General features: G+C 51.4%; 5 protein-coding genes across 5 annotated transcripts; 4 read left to right on the plus strand and 1 right to left on the minus strand.

The window, feature by feature from the left end:
• Positions 1–110: 110 nt before the first annotated feature.
• ACET3X_006474 (uncharacterized protein) lies at positions 111–1,437 on the minus strand (the record flags this gene model as incomplete). The annotated part of the gene is made up of 2 exons (XM_069452608.1): positions 111–1,266; positions 1,322–1,437. The coding sequence occupies 2 exons, from the start codon at positions 1,435–1,437 to the stop codon at positions 111–113; spliced, it is 1,272 nt and encodes a 423-aa protein (XP_069305242.1).
• Positions 1,438–4,622: 3,185 nt separating this feature from the next.
• ACET3X_006475 (uncharacterized protein) lies at positions 4,623–5,331 on the plus strand (the record flags this gene model as incomplete). Its single annotated transcript, XM_069452609.1, has 2 exons — positions 4,623–4,676; positions 4,774–5,331. The coding sequence occupies 2 exons, from the start codon at positions 4,623–4,625 to the stop codon at positions 5,329–5,331; spliced, it is 612 nt and encodes a 203-aa protein (XP_069305243.1).
• A 2,682-nt stretch (positions 5,332–8,013) lies between these two features.
• Positions 8,014–9,145, plus strand: ACET3X_006476 (uncharacterized protein). The gene is made up of 4 exons (XM_069452610.1): positions 8,014–8,343; positions 8,401–8,545; positions 8,596–8,654; positions 8,706–9,145. Exons 1-4 carry the CDS (start codon positions 8,228–8,230, stop codon positions 8,737–8,739), a joined length of 354 nt encoding a protein of 117 aa, XP_069305244.1. The 5' UTR covers positions 8,014–8,227; the 3' UTR covers positions 8,740–9,145.
• Positions 9,146–12,679: 3,534 nt separating this feature from the next.
• ACET3X_006477 (uncharacterized protein) lies at positions 12,680–15,111 on the plus strand (the record flags this gene model as incomplete). Its single annotated transcript, XM_069452611.1, has 2 exons — positions 12,680–13,023; positions 13,263–15,111. The coding sequence occupies 2 exons, from the start codon at positions 12,680–12,682 to the stop codon at positions 15,109–15,111; spliced, it is 2,193 nt and encodes a 730-aa protein (XP_069305245.1).
• Positions 15,112–16,734: 1,623 nt separating this feature from the next.
• Positions 16,735–18,638, plus strand: ACET3X_006478 (uncharacterized protein; the record flags this gene model as incomplete). Its single annotated transcript, XM_069452612.1, has 4 exons — positions 16,735–17,512; positions 17,564–17,694; positions 17,748–17,820; positions 17,872–18,638. The coding sequence occupies 4 exons, from the start codon at positions 16,735–16,737 to the stop codon at positions 18,636–18,638; spliced, it is 1,749 nt and encodes a 582-aa protein (XP_069305246.1).
• Between the last annotated feature and the right edge of the window lie 177 nt (positions 18,639–18,815).

An 18,815-nucleotide genomic window follows, 5' to 3' on the forward strand; every position in this document is an offset into this window, starting at 1 on the left:
CGTGATAAGCGACATTTGTTATTATTCTATCTGCGTGTTGATACAAGTGTGCTTCGTCTCATCGTTAGGGAGTGTTCCTGCAACACCAGTTCACTGTATCAACTCCATGTTCAAAGACAAAGCACACCAGCAACCCTGACCCCCAAGTCAAGCACAGCAAGATGTTCATCTCCACCATCAACAAGCCTCTTATCCGTCTCACTGAATACGCCCGCGAGTCTAACCTTCTTCACATCCTCAATCCTCTCGTCAAACATGATCTGTTCGTACAATTGACCCACAGTCTGACTCGCGCTCCACCCCTCCGCAATCATATTCTCCACGACTTTGGCAATCTCCGCATACCGCACGACCTTGTTCGCCGAGGACCTGGGAAAAAGGCTGTCGCTGAAGGAGGACAGTGTGTCCGGGGGTAATACACCCGCGATCTCAGCAATGATGGGCAGGGAGACTGCTGGTGGGGGTACTAGTGTTGCTCCATCAATGTCCATTTCATCTTCGTCGGCGACGACCTTCTTCTCCTTCTTCTTCTTTGCTCCTCCCGCCCCGGCACCGTGACCGTTTGCTGCAACAACAGCGCCAACAAGTCTAGCCGCAGACTGCAAGAATGTAATCGCCTTTCTCAAATCTCCATCTGCGACGCGCACCAGCTCTTCTGCGACACCATCTTCCAACTCGACCTTCTCGAGCCTCGCAATGTCGCCTATACGCTTCACAGCGTTTCCTTGGTCTAAGCTCTTAAAGCGGAATTTGGAACAACGCGACGCAAGAGGGTCGATGATGCGGGTAACGTAGTTACACACGAGGCAGAAGCGCGTCATGCGCGAGTATGTTTCCATGGTCCTACGCAGCGCAGACTGCGCATCTTGCGTCATACTATCTGCCTCATCCAACACGATGATTTTGAACGGCGGACAGGGATATTTGTCCCTATACCGCACCATCTTGCCCCCCTCACTAGTATCTTTGTCCTCGACCATGATGGTGTGGTTCGGTGCAACGCTCAGCTGCTGTCTCGCGAAATCCTTGACCTTTTGCCGCACGATGCTGATGCCGCGTTCGTCCGAGGCGTTGAGTTCGAGGACACGTGATTTCATGAGTTCGGGGCCGTAGAGTTCTTTGGCGAGGGCGAGGATGGTGGAGGTTTTTCCCGTTCCTGGGGGCCCGTAGAAGAGCATGTGCGGCAGGTTGGAGGACTGCATTGTGCGGGAGAGGATCTGAATGGTGTTGTCTTGGGCTGTGACTTCGGAGAGGGTTTTGGGGCGGCTGTAGGGCTGTCAGCGCTGTCATTGTGTGCTGTGTTCAGAGACTGTGTCCTCACTATTTCTCAACCCATGGCTGCATGCGGTTGGACTCTTGCTTCGTCGAGGGCGCTTTCGATGAGCTGGCTTTGGCCGCATTGGCTTGCCGCGCTTTTATGTTGAAGAAGTCGGCCATTGTTGGGGTTGGGGTTGGGTTTGAGGTGACGATATCGTCGTGTTGGACAGTTGCTAAAGTGCGACGCGTCGACGCGACACCGCGAACTCACGTTTCCGCACAGACCATACCATTGCCACCAATCATGTCATTATTGCTGTAGGTGGAGAAGCTGGTCATTTCTAACTCACATCCAACACCAGGAAGGTAGGCTGTTTGTAGAGCCATACACAGGCTTGGGATGATGGTACAATATTGCCCACCTTTGCGGTACGTTGGCACATATGTAAGAACCTAGAGCAGCTGCAGTGGTATCTTCAACTTTTCCAGGTTAACAAAAACTATTTAATCTTTGTATCGCATGGGGATATCTTGGAAAACAATGTACAAAAAGATGTAAAACCACACGTTGTGCGCCCGCTCAGCGTCTAGCGAGCCATCCCCCATACATGGACGTCATTTCATCAAGCGGTACCCAAAGCGCCCAAACCATAACTTCTCTTATTTCTCCCCGACACACGATTCCAAGGATACCTCGTAGAAACGCAAAGATGACAGCTAAGCCAGCGTAGCTCACAGGCGCTACGTAACGCAATGCCGGTGCATGGTATCAGACTATGCGAAGATGCAGAACCCAGCTCCGACACTAAAGAAAGCCATTATAGCCAGTGCCTCTGTCTTGGCCGCGGATCTCGCGCCAGCAGAAATGAAATTCGATGGCGTAGCTGAAGCGCTGGTCGAAGCCGCAGAAGACGGTGTTTGTGATGTGCTGTCTGAAGACGGCGCGGAAGATGAAGGTGATTGTGTGTTGGTGGCCAGGGACATAGACTGTAACGTCTTAGTAAGTGTGTCCGGCGATGTCAATGTCTCGGGAGACAGAGAATTGATGGCGGAAGATAAAGAAGACGAAGCCGCAGACGCAGACGCAGACGCAGAAGCAGATGACGATAGAACAGATGATGAGGCAGTCAGAGAAGCACTCACCACTGTAGTCTCAGTACTCGACACTGCAACACTACTCTGGAGCGCCGACGACACCACCTGGCTTACAACCTGACTTGCCCGCGTCTCACTCGTTGCAGCCGCAACCACAGCCTGAGCCGTAGGCGCAACAGGATATAATAGCGGTAACAAGCTCTTGACATCCCCCGGCAGCCTCTGGTACCAATCCGGCTGTGAATTGCCAGTTGGCAAGGGCACGTTGGGGCCCGTGGGCATACCAGTCTTCAGCACTGATAGTACGGATAACAGTGTTGGATTCATAGTGGCTGGATCGATGGCGCGCTCCACGAGGGGGTTGGGAAGTTGGATTGCGGAGGCGAGGGCGCTGGACGTGAAAACCGTGAAGACAAGTAAGGACTTCATTGTTGCTACTGGCTGAATAGTAGATGCGGCAAGTATCGGATGGGTTGGTGCGTGGCGACCAAAAAGATGTCGGCCGATTCTTGAAGGAGTAACGATTGTAGGTTGTGAGTAGAGGGAAAGATCGATGGAGCGGGAGTGGTTGTGAATATAGTGGATTGTTGTTGACAAACAAACGAGTGAGAGTCACTGCAATATGCGCAATGACTTTTACGCTAGACGACGTTGAGTGCGGAGACAGTGCTCGGCCCCTCAGTTCTGTTGAACCGTTTGCGAAAACAAATTACTGTTGAAGTCGATCGTTGGTTCGTTATACGTATCCGAAGATATGTCTACGCCGGCCTTTCGAACCGCCGTAACAGTGAGATGAGAGTGGCGATGATTTGCTGGTGGAATGTTGGATCGCAAGACTGGTTGTAACGTACAGATGATACTTCCACTACGCTCGTAACCGTCTGCTATTGGGGAATGTGACGATGGTGCTGCGCGAAGCCGTATGCGCGCCCAATGAATGAGATGTGACGAAAAGTTTGATGAGACCGTGTGCGACAGTGCTGTAGCCCGAGACTCTGCGCTCTGAAAAAGACTGTGACTTTACGAGATGAGAAACGCAAGATGCGAATACCAGCGCGTGCGAAAAAGGAAGAATCGATGATAGAAACGAAATCAATGGTAACCTTGAAAGCAAAACAAACTGCGAACCAGACTTGAAATGAGGGAAAATTACCGACCGACCAGCAGTTTGAACAAGTCATATCTGAGGCATCGAACACGATCCGTGTCGCAGCCTTACTTCAGATGCGAAGTGACTAACGATATTCGCCTCTGTTGGAGTTCTCCAGTTGTGCGCTAAGTCACACTATGTTTGCGGTTGTTGAAACATGGCAGATGTTTCGGAACATGCAACGAACCGAAAGCCGGGCGCCTGAAAAATGCCGAGATGGTAAGGTATGGCGATGGAAAATTTGCTCAAAATAGTGCTTGCGGTTTCTTCGCAATTTTTCCAGTAGGCGGAGTTGAGACGTTGGAGCAAATCAGCGCTTTGACAAGCGCCATGTGTACAACCGGAGAAGATTTCTCGAATCATCAAATTGACCGTAGTGCCAACAGTCCTTCGACGGCGAGATCATGTGTCGCTTCGGAATATTCTCATTTCGTCGATCCCGACATGCCTGTGTTCGTCGCTAGACTTGGTCCAAACTCGGATCTATGGAACGCGAAAACAGTGCAAATGAGCGAGGGAGTGCCAACAAGGAAACGGACAAGATTATAAGGAGCATGGGACGAGTGAGTTGGAAAATAGTCGATCACATGCCAGCGCCCGGATGGAAAGGTCCCGTTTTCTTCAATACTCGTATCGTGCCGTCTCAGTCGGGGGAAACACGTCTTGCGGTACTGTGTCCGAACAATCTTCACATGAAGCTTGTCCAGTCGATGCGGGGCTGTGCCGTGATGCCCAAAATGGCCGTGGATGTAGTTGAGGATTCCAGCTGCGAACGCTGCGACCGCGCATGAGACAGAGGGCCAGGGTTCCCCGCGAAGATGCTACCCTAAAGCGGACGAGCCTCGGCATCCCTGCCATAACGCCACATTGTACCTTCGATGAGGCACGAACGTGATAATATGCGAATGTCAACTAAGGAAGGTGCTAACACACACGGCGTCTTTGTATAGCCTTGGTGCTTTGGCGATTGGCATATAAGATGTCCCGCATATGGCCATCCAAGAGAGGCTGGTATCCACCCCTACCAATCATCACGGCCCCGCAGTAGCATCGAAGCTCTTCATACGACAGAATCGTTCCATACCACATCACCATCTAATTAGCAAGAAGAATCGGCAACATGGCAGCTCCAGCAAGTGCAGATATTAAGAACCTCCAAGGGAAATGGGTCATGGTAAGTTTTTGCAGCTTCTAGGGCATTTTTCTCTCTTCGAAGCGATGTCATCATCCTAAGCATCGCCGCATTACAACACCATCCTAACGCGTCCCAGAACAAGTCCATCTCTGATGCTTTTGATCCCGTTCTTTCCCTCCAAGGCATTGGTTGGTTGACCCGAAAAGCCCTCGGTGCAGCAACAATAACCCAACACCTTCACCAATCCCCCACAACAGGCGAGGACAATGCCCCAACTACGCACATAAAGATTGACCAAATCATCACTGGCGGTCTCAAGGGTTCCGTCGAGAACCGTACATTGGACTGGCACTACCGCGAGCACACTGACTGGCTCTTCGGCACTGTCAAGGGACGATCTCGCTACTCTACCATGGCCAAGACTGTGGAAGAAGGGAAGAGTGGAGGTGCGAAGGAGGAAGACATCAAGTTTCTGACCGAGGGGTGGCTGAACGAGACGGAAGAGGGAGATATTGTTGAGAGCTTTGCAGACAATGAGGGAAATGCTTGGACTGCGTGGCAGATCTGGGGGTTTGCAGAGATTGGCGGCGAGAGGAAGTTGGCAAGGAAGTTTGTGGTTGGGAAGAAGGACAAGGAAGAGGTTGTTCGGGTCAGGCTCGTGTACGACTACCTTGGCGCATTAGAGTCCGAGTAAGGATTCGGGCAATGATGTTGTACATATGTCTTGTATCGATGAACAAGCTGCTCTTGGTTGTTCCGAATATTGAAATGCGCATGTCATAACCGTATCTGGATCTCAAGACCTGCCGTCGTCTCCCTCGAGTCAATTTGTAGTAGTGCAAACTCTTCTACCCGTATTTTGTGACACTTTGCGCAACCCAACACGACCACAGGGCAGTTTAACCGGAGTCTTGTACATTGAGGCGCATGTATTGGCTCAGAGAATCGTTCTGCCGGGTACCTGCCCATAAAAAGACCACTGCATAGTTACGTTGGATCTTGGAAACGCACAAATGCAGTAGCTGACAGGCTTAAGTACTGCAGTATAGCTCTTGCAGCAGGCGCCACAACGCCTGTCATTCCCTCTATTTCGACCGTCCGCAGATCTAACAGTAACGGCGAGGCTCGCCGTGAGCAACATGTCTGAGTTGAGCCTGACACAGAACCTTTTCCTTGTTCTTATTGTTCTGACCTCCATAATCCTCATCTCGATATTAGCGTACTTCACCATCCGTCTTGCCGCCAATCGAAGTAGAAACAAAGCCTGTCAAATCGTCGAATCTAAGCCAGCCGTACTCGATCCTGAATCTGGCCGAGAGTCTCGCCTTTCGCATCGTCTGTCTCGCCAGCAGTCACAACAAGAGCATTATCAAGGCTTGCAGCAACGCTACTCGCCTGCACCGCCATCGCCATCAATTGAGCTACTTCCGGAGATCATTACAAGTTCCAGCGACGACAAAGCGAACGAATGGCTAGAGCGTGGGGTTGTTGATGAAGGAACAAGTGTGGTTAATGGAGACCTGGGACATAAGAAACCGGAGATGACGCAAGCGATGGTGATCAAGCCAAAGAAACAATTACGATGGGATCGGCATGAGGAAAAGCCAGACAATGGCAGTGAACATCGTAAGGCTATCGAGAGGACAGACAAAGATGGTATGGTGCGTACGGAATATCAGGCGGGTTGAGTAATTCGTTGGATATGTGGATAGCGGCAACTGGAGATGATAGTGTTAGAGCAACTTCCAAGAAACAGAATACCACCTGCGCATAGTAGCACCTTGAAGACGCTTGCAGGCGTTGACTCAATGTCAATCTATGTAGGAGTGTTGCGCACTGGTCAAGGGTACTCCACCTCTCGTGCAATCATTCATAGCGTAATGACCGTACGAGTTCCGTGCATGACGACGTGGCTGAGTGTCGTACTCCAAGGAGTGAATATGACAGCTCGTACACAATCTATTACTCTACATTCGCCCAAGCTAGGTTGAAAATGCATCTAGGTACAGGTATCTCCGGTCGGCCAGCTACATTGGGGTGGCATCGTCCCTACAAGTAGTACTGTTATGGTCGTTGTGTGACTGGTGGGACTGGTGCATGGTTCTGTGCTCAGCCTCTTTATGTGTCCTTGGATGGTACAAATCATACGCCGAGCTCTGCAATCCGTCAAGCAGATGAAATACCTTGGTCTCTTGTGCAAGACCAATCAAGCCCATCGTTGACGGATTCTGGATTTGTGTGGTATGTCGAGAATTGAGGAGGTTCTAGACGTTGGTACAAGACCGTGTCCCACTGTACATGTAATGCACTTCGACGCTGGGGCTAGCGGGTTCTTTGAACTGGACCTTGCTTCCAATGAAGATAGTGATACAGAGATCCTGACCAGCATGCCAGTAGTTATGTTTTTCACTGTAGCAACACTATCTCGGACACTGAAGATCAGTTCAATCTCCGTCCTCGACTGTGTCGGTCGAGTCGACATCATCTTCAGCGTTCTCGATGGGCATCGTCTTTGCGACCGTCATCGGAAGTATCGTCGGTCTCGCGCTCCTAATCCTCCTCTTGATACTAGACCTCGGGCGCTTCGAGCAGAGGAGATCACGAATTGGGGAGGACGCTGCGATTCTAGAGCATATGATCAACCACCCTACAGTTGACGCGGCAACGTGCACTATTGGGTCGAAGCGACTGCACAAGGCTTCTGTCAGGAATTAGGCAAGCAAAGAAGCTGCTGCATAGCTGGCCAACGTGTTCAGTCCGCTAGAGTCAGACATCAGGACATTCGCGGGACAAGGCTGTAGGGAGCGCGAGATGCTGAAGGAACTGTTCGAACAGGAGGCCAAAGTGCGTAAGTTGGTCGAGAGATGACGTTGATGATGGAAACTATGGAGACATATAACCTCGGAATGGTGTGAAACGAAAGCAGACGATGCGCTCATCGGGATCGTTTGTTCAGCGGAAATTGGTAGGGAGTTACACGCAAACAGTATTGATTTGGTTTTTCGAGGGACTAGTAGTAGCTTCCCTACACACACGTGCAGCCTTTTAGACATGTCGCAATCAGTCAATACAAGTAGACGATTGTGGTGACGTTATCCCAATGTGTGAAGAGCTACCCGAGGACGACGGAAAGAGGGGACAGCGGTACCCGTGTACTCGATATACTCGTAATCTTCAGGCGTACGTAAGCTGGCGTAAGGACGGTCGCATCGTCACTCGACTGCACGTCGCTGATCAGCGGAGATGCAGACGCAGATGCAGGGGTGAAGGACGTGGCCAGGTTGGACGGTTACGCTAGGCTACAGCCGAGTTAGCGCAGAAGCTTGGACAATGGACCAAATTTCACAACACCGTAAACAAGGCCTGTTTGGGTTCAGGTACTTGAACTATTATTCCTCCTGCACGGCACAGATACCCCCTAGCGCGGTGAAACACTGCACTCTGCATCAGCGCGCGCCTTCACACATACACAACTGCGACTTCCCACACGGCTAAGCAGCTGCCCGCCCCACTCGCTTCTACCACCCGACGAACCCCCACTGGACTGGCACACGAGCTCCTCCTTCGCGTCACCCTCGACACAACCCAACATGTCGGCCGAATTGGATATCGACTTCACGCGCCGGAACAAGAAGCCGCGCCCGCTATCTGAACATGAGAAGGAAAAGCTGGATGAATTCATTGACGCGATCCATTACTCGGCGAGGTGGGTTGGCGACGCAAGAAGCGGTCAGCGTGTATCCTTTGCTAACGCAGGACCCAGATACTCGGACGACGAATACGAATACCGTCATGTGCAGCTCCCCAAGCAAATGCTGAAAGCTATCCCAAAAGATTACTTCGACGGCGCCAGAGGTACATTGAAGCTGCTGTGGGAAGAGGAATGGCGGGCACTGGGAATCACACAGGTGCGTGCGAATGAAGGCCGGCTGCAAACCACATGCTAACTTGGAAATAGAGCTTGGGATGGGAGCACTACGAAGTCCATGAGCCAGAACCACACATCTTGCTCTTCAAGTGGGTTATTTCCATGCGAATGTCGCGCGCTGCTGGCTAATGACTGAACAGGCGGCCGATCAACTACCAGCCTCCTATGCACTGATTCAAACATCGCACCACGGCGCAGCACAAGGTCTTCAACACGTTGACCACAATACGCGCAACAGCTGCGCAGACCACCACGGCACACGAGACGGCCTTTTCGCGATACCTTTTTGTCCATTTCCAGCGAGGCGCGTTAACTATAACGACGATATGATAACGGAGGTATGATGGACGCGCTGGTGTTGTAGGCATACGACCGGAGCGAAAGTGCGTCTCCATACCCATCATGACAGGGTACCCGAAAGCCCACAATTGTACATACAGCCGAGGCAGAAGGAGGTACTAGGCGTTACTGGAAATTGGGCAAGAGACCATGGGATATGTACGGTTGCTAGCTGCTATAAGATCTTTTGATAGATTCGTAGCTTCTTCACTTGGTCAAGATGCTAAACCTGTTGAACACGATTTTTGGACTCCAGCATCCTTTCGAATCTAAGCGCAAACCTGACGTATGTCATCCGGACCGAATTTAGCGCGTCCCACACGTCAATCCTGGTCCCTGCGTTGTTCGTGTTTGTTGACGTTTCTCCGGAGGGGAAAACATTGCAGCATAGAGACAACGTCATCGGTGATGTTGCAAGAAACGAATGCAACGTGGTATTAAAGAGGTGAAGAACCTGAAGAGTTTTTGAAGAGAGATCTCCCTCCCTTGTAATCCTCGATATGTGCACCAGATCTCGGTCAAGCACAGTATGACTGACGTTGAGATTACATGATACTATACGCGGGACGATCTACATGCCTGCATACATTTGCCCGTTCAAGGCTTCCCTCCAGTACTTCAGGCTGTCGGTAGATAAGGATGGAGATTGATAGGGGCCGTTCTCCGCTCATGCGGTCGAAGCATGTGAGCACCCATGCACGCAGCCGGTGGCACATGCAGTTAGCGAATCGAGGCAGTATGTCAAAACCAGTTGGAACCCAGCATAGGACATCGGAGTGTAGGAGCGGTATGTACTCGAGGACTTCATACTATACATTTTTCCAAGTCCAAGTAACAATGCATCTTGTGCCAGGACGTGATATGAGGGCAACCCATTGAACCAATAGATGAAGTCTTGAAAATTCTGGTGATACAAAGACCATCATGTACGATAGTTTCAATAACGGCATGGCCTGATACTCAACCTGACAGTGGATGGGTGCTGAGAACAACGTGAAATCTTACGTCTAATCCGGCCGTTTAGCCATCAAAGGTTGATCTCGCAATACAGTACCATGCCGAGCACGACGCGGTGGAGCTACGATACGTTGAATATGTACGCCAATGCTGCATTCGACATGTTCATTGCTGCGGATATCGGCCATAACAGGAGTAGTGGGGTTTGCGAGCTTATGGTTTGGTGGGTGCTATTTTCACATCGTTGCCTTCCAAGGTTGGTTGCAGTCCAGTCACTGATCTCTCATGATCAACAGGCTCGGCAGATTCAGGACGATGGAGGTTTACAGCTTCGCTGCTCCGAGTCCTGTAGTGACGACATCAAGAACTTCTTCACTTGGCTTACCAGCAACAAGGGCTATCCTGCGTCGAGCCAAAATCTCATTGGTAAGGTCCCTGCATGCTAATAAGACAACGAAGACAGATGCGCGTATGCCAACGACTCCATCAGTTTACCAGTTCGGCACTGAAGCTTTTACGGGTGGACCTGCTGTTTTCACTGTGAACAGGAGGTCAGCGGAGGCCAACCGAGCAAAAAGGTCAGCGAACTGCTGGATAACCTGGATGTCTTGCAGCTTGGGAAGATGTTTCGGTATGTTCTTCTAATATGAAAAGCAAGTAACAAAAATGTTCGGTAGTCGACGAGGCAGATATTCGTGGCATGATATAGCCCATCGACGATGAGATTAGGGCCTACAGGAATGAAGACTTCGTCTTTTGATTTTGAGTGCATTCTAAATAGGACCTGCAATTGTTGCGTGCTCAAGTAAACATTCATCACTTCTTGTCTTCGTCTTCTAGCGCTTTAGCATCGTCTTTATCAGCCCAGTAGCGAGACAGGCAGCAAACAAGGTGGAATATGACAACAGGTGCGCAAATAGTGCGAAGTACTGTACGTGCATGAAAATGAGGGCGGACAGAGGATATGTAAGTAAGTGTGTCTTTTCGCGGTTGTGTAAGATGCAGCCTTGGAATGCGCGTGTAGGGCGTTGCTAATCACAACTAGGTGGAGTGAGTGGGCCACACTCCGGAGAAAAGCGGCCCGACTTTCCCTGAGATGTCATCAGCCTGGGCAGAATCCACCCAGCTAGTCTGTCACAAGCAGATCTACGCTTAACCATCTCGTAATGTCAACCACGAACCCATGGTCTTTGAAATTTCCAGCTCTTGAGGCGGTCGAGCGGGCAGATTGTTGTCCGATGTTGGGACCACTTACAGCGAGCGGACCTGGGATGGAATATTGCCATCTAGCTCTCTTTACGGCCCTTTGACATGGACCTAGGATATATCATTCCGTTGTTGAGAGATTAATGGTGGTTTAAGCGAGGTCGGAACGAGAAATCCTCAGCGTGCTACTGGGGACCCAGCTGTCATTCTGCAGGATCGCAACCCAAGTTTGAGGTCGCTGGCAGTGCGAGGCTAAGCCTTCGTTTTACGTACACTGGTGTAGATCGCATCCGATTTTCCAGCCTTCAGCAGTCTTGGTAGGTTTGGCGGGACTCACAACGCCGCGGTCGTTTACCCAGCCTCCCTGAATCGCGGCACAACGGCGAAATCTGGTATGACATCACTGGCAGATTGCAACGGCAAGATGCAACAGGCTGACTGGGATTGGCGGAGGTATTCGGGTCCTGCGCAGTGCCGGTAGTCGGAGCGGAAGGCGTTTTGCCTGAAGGGCGAGCGGTGAGGCACGAGACCAGGGGCATAGCGGAGCGGAGATCGCTATCGAGGGTCCTATTCTAAGTAGGGCTTGTGGAGAACACGCGACACGTGCGGAGGCCGTTCATACCACAACCATGGATTACTGGCAAGATCGGGCGAGATCTGCCTCGCACCGAGGCGACTCGGAAAGGCGTTGCAAATTTTGCCATGAAACACGTCTTGCCACGCGCTGTCAAGGCTGTAGAGGCGGAACGTTCTGGTGGCAGGCCTGTCAGCTGCAAGGTCCCCTCCAACGGTCGTTCATTGTTTACGCATGATAGGCGAGAGATAATGATGCGGAGTCGTGGGTGACGTGCATGCGCCAATACCAAAACTATACAGTATGGTAACGAGTACATAAGAGTAATTCCCGTAGACAGTTAAACTGGATCTTGTGTAGTACATACGCACAGATAAGCAAGAGCTGGAGTAATTGCAAGATCACATTATTCAGGTGGGGGAGCGCAGACAGCGCCGCCATTGGCCCATCGAGTCTCCCTTATCTCTCGGCTGTACGTAACATAGAATGCAGCAAGCCGCTAGAGCGCATCCAGCTTACCTCCAAGCAACGCCCGTGCACAGTGCATCTTGAAACCCATCCCGAGCACATGTCTGCCACAAAAGACACTCGCAGCGCGCTCTCTAGAATCACTACAGTATATACGACTGCCAGCCCCGATCATGCGCCTGCCCTCTCCCCACACAGGGTTCTAGGTCTCCAAGCTCAAAGCCCAGGCTGATCCCGCCTCTCCCGCCCGCCTGCGCCCACCCTCTACTTCTTTGGTGAACCTTCAATGACGGCACGAACCATCAGTCACCTCATACTTCTCGCCGCCGTTACCGGCAACTTAGGACCCTGATCTGGGCCTCTCTTGACTTCCCGCTGGATTACTCAACTCTATTTGCTTTGCCCGGGATATCTCATATATACCGATTGAACTACCGATCTCCCACGCGATAAGACCTGTCACGTACCCTGCTTCCGATAGCCACATACTTGCAACCTGATTCGGAAGCTAGCCAACGGGCCGTGGTCTATCATAGCCTTATCGCGCTCATTCCACCACGCCAGCTAGCCATGACGGCCGTAGCAATGCAGCAGCCGGTCATGGGCCCACGCCCTGTTGTCTCTATAGCACCAGCTCGTCCTCGCACCATACAGAAGTCGCCATCCAGCAAGGAGAGCTTGGGCAAGCCTACGTCCAACAACGGTCCAGTATCTAACATCCGCTCACGGAGGGAACGCCCCTGTGACGCGTGCAGAAGGAGGAAGAGTCGTTGTGTGATACACGAGGGTGCTGCACTGTGTGTCTTGTGCGAATTTCACAAGCAAGAGTGTACCTTTGTACAGAGTCCACTGCCACGGAAAAGGAAGGTCGTCGACGGCGAAAAGAAGGACTCGCCAAACAACACCAAGAAGAGGTATGTCTAGGTCACCCCACTACCCTGCTTCTCGTTGCGCCTCCAGGCTCGCGTAGATATATATCACTTCCGACGTCTGCTATGCCTCTTGTGTCGCGCTACCAGGTCACGTGCGCACGCGTGACAGTATTTGCTTTTCCCGTCACACGTCCAACCATGGTTTCGGAAATCAAGGTCGTCGCCAAATGTTTCGGTTCGTTGGCATGTGGTTGGATGTCGTAGCTGACATCCTATGGCAGATCCGTCGACTCAGATCCTCCACCACTAGCACTATCAACACCCACCATCACAGCAACCGCGCCAAGCCCACCACCACCACAACCCCCGCTATCCCAAATAACGAGTCTTCACTTGCCTCAGCTTGGTGAGACACTGGGATTGCAGCGACGGCAGCACAGCAGATATATTGGTCTGAGTTCTCCGTTCGATTCCCTGCTTATTGGCTTGTCACAGTTCGATACCCACAACGAGTCGACCTTTGACCTTGGTACTCTTCGACGAGTAAACGATCATGAATGTTTCATTATGCTACCTGACGAGAATACGCAAGATTTCGCCGGCGAGTCTGAGGCTTTGGGCCAGGTTGAGCAGCTTGTGCATCCACATGGTCCCGCTTTACTAGATCTGTACTTCCAAGTAGTACATCCAAACTACCCCATCATCCAAAAGCATCTGTTCGTCGAGCGGTATCGCAATGGCGACCGAGGCTTTGCACCGGCCTTGTTGGCTGGCATGTACATTCTAGCCCTTAACTGGTGGTCGCTCAACCCCAAGCTAGCCAACTATTCTAAACCTGACGCAGCCCGGTTGGAAGCAATCGCTATGAAAGCGCTTGCATTGGCTATGGAGCGGCCAAAACTTTCCACTGTACAGGCTGGCTTGTTGCTGCTGCAACGTCCTGAAGCGGACTCTTGGAGCCTGACGACACAGCTAGTGGCAATTGGTCAAGAACTAGGCCTACATCTTGACTGCTCATCATGGTCGGTTCCTCTTTGGGAGCGTGGTTTGAGGAAGCGCATAGCATGGGCATTATACATGCAAGACAAGTGGAGCTCGCTGATCCACGGCCGACCATCACACATCTTCAACGCCAACTGGGCAGTGAAGCCAATTACGGAAGATGACTTTGTTGAAGAAGGAGACGGTTTCGAGACACGACAAGAAGAGACGGAGAGCGAACAGGCGGAAAGTCACCGAGGCCGAATACTGTATGCTCAGATGATCGCGCTCACGCAGATCATAGCTGAGGTCATGGATACGTTTTACACCCAAACAGCTATCCACGACTTTGCCAATGCTGGGAGGAAGTCAACTGAGCTGATTCTCGCACGCGCCAAACCAGTGCAGATCAAGCTCCGTCAGTGGCACGAGAAGTTACCAGCAGAAGTAAAGATGAGCGTTCCCGAAAAGGGCAAGCTCACCTCGACGGGCTACCTCCATCTCGCATACTTTGCGACAGAAATCACGCTCCACAGACGCATAGTGCAGTCGCTCGACTCCACTAACCCCGACTCTTACGGTCTCTTCATGTGCCGCAATGCCGCGAAGACACGGCTAATCTCGGCCATGGATTTTGTCAACCGACTGAAGCCAGAGCACCTGCAGGCCTTCTGGTACTTTGCTTCCAAAGTCAACTTTACGCTTATTGGTACCTTTGGGTCGCTACTATGGGCTACGGCACCCGCCAAGGAGGAAGCTGAATTCTACAAGCTCAGGCTGTGCGAATACCGCTGGACGCTCTCTGTCTCTTCGAAACGAGCCGACTTCCTTGAGTACGCAGTGTCGATGCTAGACGCGAGCCGCGCCATGCTGAATAATCTGGCGGAGAAGCCCAGTCTTGCAGAGCAAATCAGCAACGCCGGTGTGCCGCCCGCGCCGCCTCCACGACAGTACAGCTCCTTTTCTAATATGGGACCGCCACAGAACCCGAATAGGGCGGGGAGGTACGAGATGGAAGATGTCGATATGGGTGACGACAACGATCTGAGACGGATGTCGTCGGGCGAAAGCTTCGAGGGCTTTAATGACGGGTCTCAGTATGGTGGTAGCCGGCCGCATACAGCTGGTAACTCGCCCCGCTCAATGTGAGTGGTAGATTTGAAGGAAGTGGAACATGGCTTTGACGGCTTGTGGGTCTGTCGTACATGTTCCAGGACAGCGTCTTGTGATGTTCAGCGATTAAGCGTTCTTTTTCATGGCGGGATGGTGGGCGTTATATAGGCACGCCCGAGGCTGCCACAACGGTGCTCTCAGGTTGCGCCAAAATGGCGCCATATTGCGACACAGGGATTGCGACACTCTATGGCTTTGCTCTTTAGCGACTATTGGTTACGATTTGATGTTATATGATAATATAGACCACTTGTTGGATATAGGGTATTGACACGAATGACAAGTCATTGGTATGTGGCCGCCTTGAAGGCGGCGTAAGCAGCATGGTATCTTAGTAAACTATCTTTCATGGACAGCCGCCCCTATAAGGTGTGACTTGGTGGTAAAGCATCTACTTGCATCACATTTGATTGATTGTGGAAGATCCGGGTTTCAGGAAACTTCTCTTCAAGCGAATTCGGTCTTTCTTTTGCGACAACCAGCACGTGCCAAGTGAAACGTGTGTGTATACGCCCACATTGGTGTAACAAAAATCCAGTTGTTGACGATGAGACGTGACTGTTGGTGCAATGTCCTAGATCGGATAATGATCGTGCCTGCCGCTGCCTGAATCTCAATTCGGGTTACAGCTGGCACGCCTCGACCGTATGGTAGTTGTTGTTGTTGTTGTGCGCCCATCAATTCTACCTGCAGCACCTCAAGGCTTTCAAGGTCGCATCGACTCGGTCAGCAGCCATCCACTTATGCGCCTGGGCATTATTTCTAGCATAGTCGTCCAGCTCGGAGGAGTGTGATCATGGCGAGCTGGCGATCGTGATCAGCGCGTACTATCGTTTCTGGTTCCGCGGCATACAACATTGGAAGGGAAAAATCGATCGCCCCTGTCGAGCTGCCTAGGTAGAGTGTCGCAATATAGAGAAAGACCAAACGCTCCATTGCAGTTACCTAGGTAGGTTATTGCTATACAAGGAAAGATTGAACCCTTCTCCTGTAGTTACCTAAGTACAGTGTTCAAGTTTTCCCTCGTGTAGCGTGGTTCCATGGAATAACGCACGCCGCATCCGCCACGTCCAGGGAGCGGGCCGACGCGGGGAACAGAAGCAACCCCTCCAGCCCCGGCTTCACACCCTCACACCAGCCTGACACACTCAAGTAGTTCGCAGCCTGACCCGTTCTTTAGGAGAGATGCAAAATGTGCAGATCCGATGCGCTTCATGTTGCGATCATACATGTTAATCGGCAGCGCCCCCTTTAGCCAGTCGCGCTTTGACGATGAGGCGCTTTAGCGACTCAGGCGGCCAACTGGGCGTTGCAACACCGCTCATTTGCTAGATGAGATCTGCGAGGTTAAATCAGAAGAGCTGCGCTACTCCATTGCCTGGATGCAGCATCGTGGCTTATACCTGGTGAGCTTCATCTGTTTGTACTTGTGCTTACCCCTGAGTGTCACATACAACCTTGGAACGTCCTCGCGCTCGCCAGACTCCAGTCCTGGTACGATACTAGATCGGCGTCTCAGCATATTTCTTTATACATTTTCATCATCCTTATAATTCGCGTTGCGCCCTACAGAGAGTGACAAGTTTCTCACTCTTTGCAATGGCTAAATTAACTATCATTCCGGACGACAACAAAGCCTGGGGACGACGACTGGTCATCTGCTGCGATGGTACGTGGCAGTCCAGCGTTAGCAGCAAAAACAACATACCCTCTAATGTCACAAGACTCTGCCGCCTGATTGCGCGTGTTGGCGCAGACAAAGACGACCCTTCGAGGAAATTCCATCAGATCGTCTATTATGACTCGGGCATAGGAACCGGGAATCTCAGTGCCTCTGAAGCGCGACGACAGGGTGGCACGGGAGCTGGGTTGGCGGAAAATGTGATCGAGGCATACAACTTTATCGTGCAGAACTATGAGCCAGGGGATGAGATCTTCTGCTTTGGGTTCTCGAGGGGTGCCTACACAGCACGTGCGGTTGCTGGGTTGGTCTCGGATATCGGTGTCATTGCACCGACCAGTATGCAGTTTTTCCCTGAACTGTACCGTCTTTACCAGACGAATGAGGAAGGCGTCGAGTTCAGGGAAACGCAAGCATGGAAGTTGTTTACCAATGGCAAGCTCAGCAAAAAAGGAGAAGAGATGGAGAAGATTGGCATCGATGTTAGGAACACTGGCTTAGATGATCTTCGACTAATGACTGAAGTATGGGAGATTCGACCGCACGGGGAACTTGCAGTCAGCGAGGATAGCAGAAAGGTGAAGGTGGTGGGTGTCTGGGATACTGTTGGCTCATTGGGTGTACCAGACCTGATTGGTTTGGATTTTGCACGGGCAAGGACGAAATTCGGGTTTCACAATGTTAAGCTGACGGAGAGTGAGTTTTCATTCATCCAGAAAGATGCAATCCTTGCTAACCATCAGAAAGACATCGAGCATGCATATCAAGCACTAGCTCTGGACGAGCGTCGCAGGGCTTTCCGCCCGACCCTTTGGTACATTCCCACGGATCTTGTTGATGATCCGAACCGAAAAACGCCAGAGCTGAAACAGGTTTGGGTATGTAGAACTATACTCAAGTTGGAAGAATACACTGATGATGTTTCTCTTAGTTTCCAGGCGTTCATACCAACTGCGGCGGAGGATCACAGGACGCTTTTGGTGACATGAAAGGGGATTCCGAGAGTAGGTGATGTCGCATTACACCCGCAGGATCATATACTGACGTTTGCCTAGATATCTCCACAGCAACTCTATGCTGGATGCTCCAAGTCATCTCCCCTCATCTTACCATCGACCGCCATGCCTTCTCACTCTTTATGGCTCAATACACACGCTGGCTCTTCCGCATCCGCTACGCCTGTACCTACCACCACGAGGGCTCCTTTGAGAAGTTCTTGGACAAGCTACCGAAACTCCCCAGCTTCAGTCTCATCTGTGACGAACTCAAACCTCCGCGGCGTGACCCTCCACACGAACACACCAACTTCGATTTCAGCTGGGGCACGGGCCCTCTCGTAGACTCGTACGGCGGCTTCTACCACTTCCTTGGAGCACGTCCGCGCAAGCCAGGCCACGAAGAAGTCGAGATATACGACGCTACAAGGAAAGTACAGAAATGGACCAAGCTCAGCGACTTGGGCGAGACAAACGAATACATCCATCCCATCGTGCACTACCGCAATCTTGTACGCGGATGGGACAAGCACTCTCCCATGAAAAAGAGGTGGAATCGCGACAACTGGCGCAGTAAACGGGACGATATGATGAGGTTTTGGTGGTACATGGATGGCGAACAGGACACGTGTGCGATACCCGAGTGGGCAATATTGCCCGACAGAGACGAAGAAGATTTTAATTTTGAGAGGGTGTGGTATCACCAGTGCGAGGAGACTGCGCGGTCGTTGTATGATGTCAATCGTGCAGAAGAGAATTTCTTGGAGGTGTTGGATGGGAAGATTGATTTTACTTTTGATGATAGGCCGCAGAATGTTTGGCCTTGAGTTGATTATAGGGAATTGGCTGCCAGCGGTCTATGAGAATAGAGGTAATAAAATTGAATAGATTGTCAACAAGTTGACATACAGTTTAGGGGGAGCTGGCCTCTTGTGATAACGTCGATGAATTTTCTTCGGTTCGATTTCCTATCCATATTGTGGCGTAGACCTCCCCAATTAGCT

Source organism: Alternaria dauci, chromosome 6 (genome assembly GCF_042100115.1).
Source record: "Alternaria dauci strain A2016 chromosome 6, whole genome shotgun sequence".
Lineage (NCBI taxonomy): Eukaryota > Fungi > Ascomycota > Dothideomycetes > Pleosporales > Pleosporaceae > Alternaria > Alternaria dauci.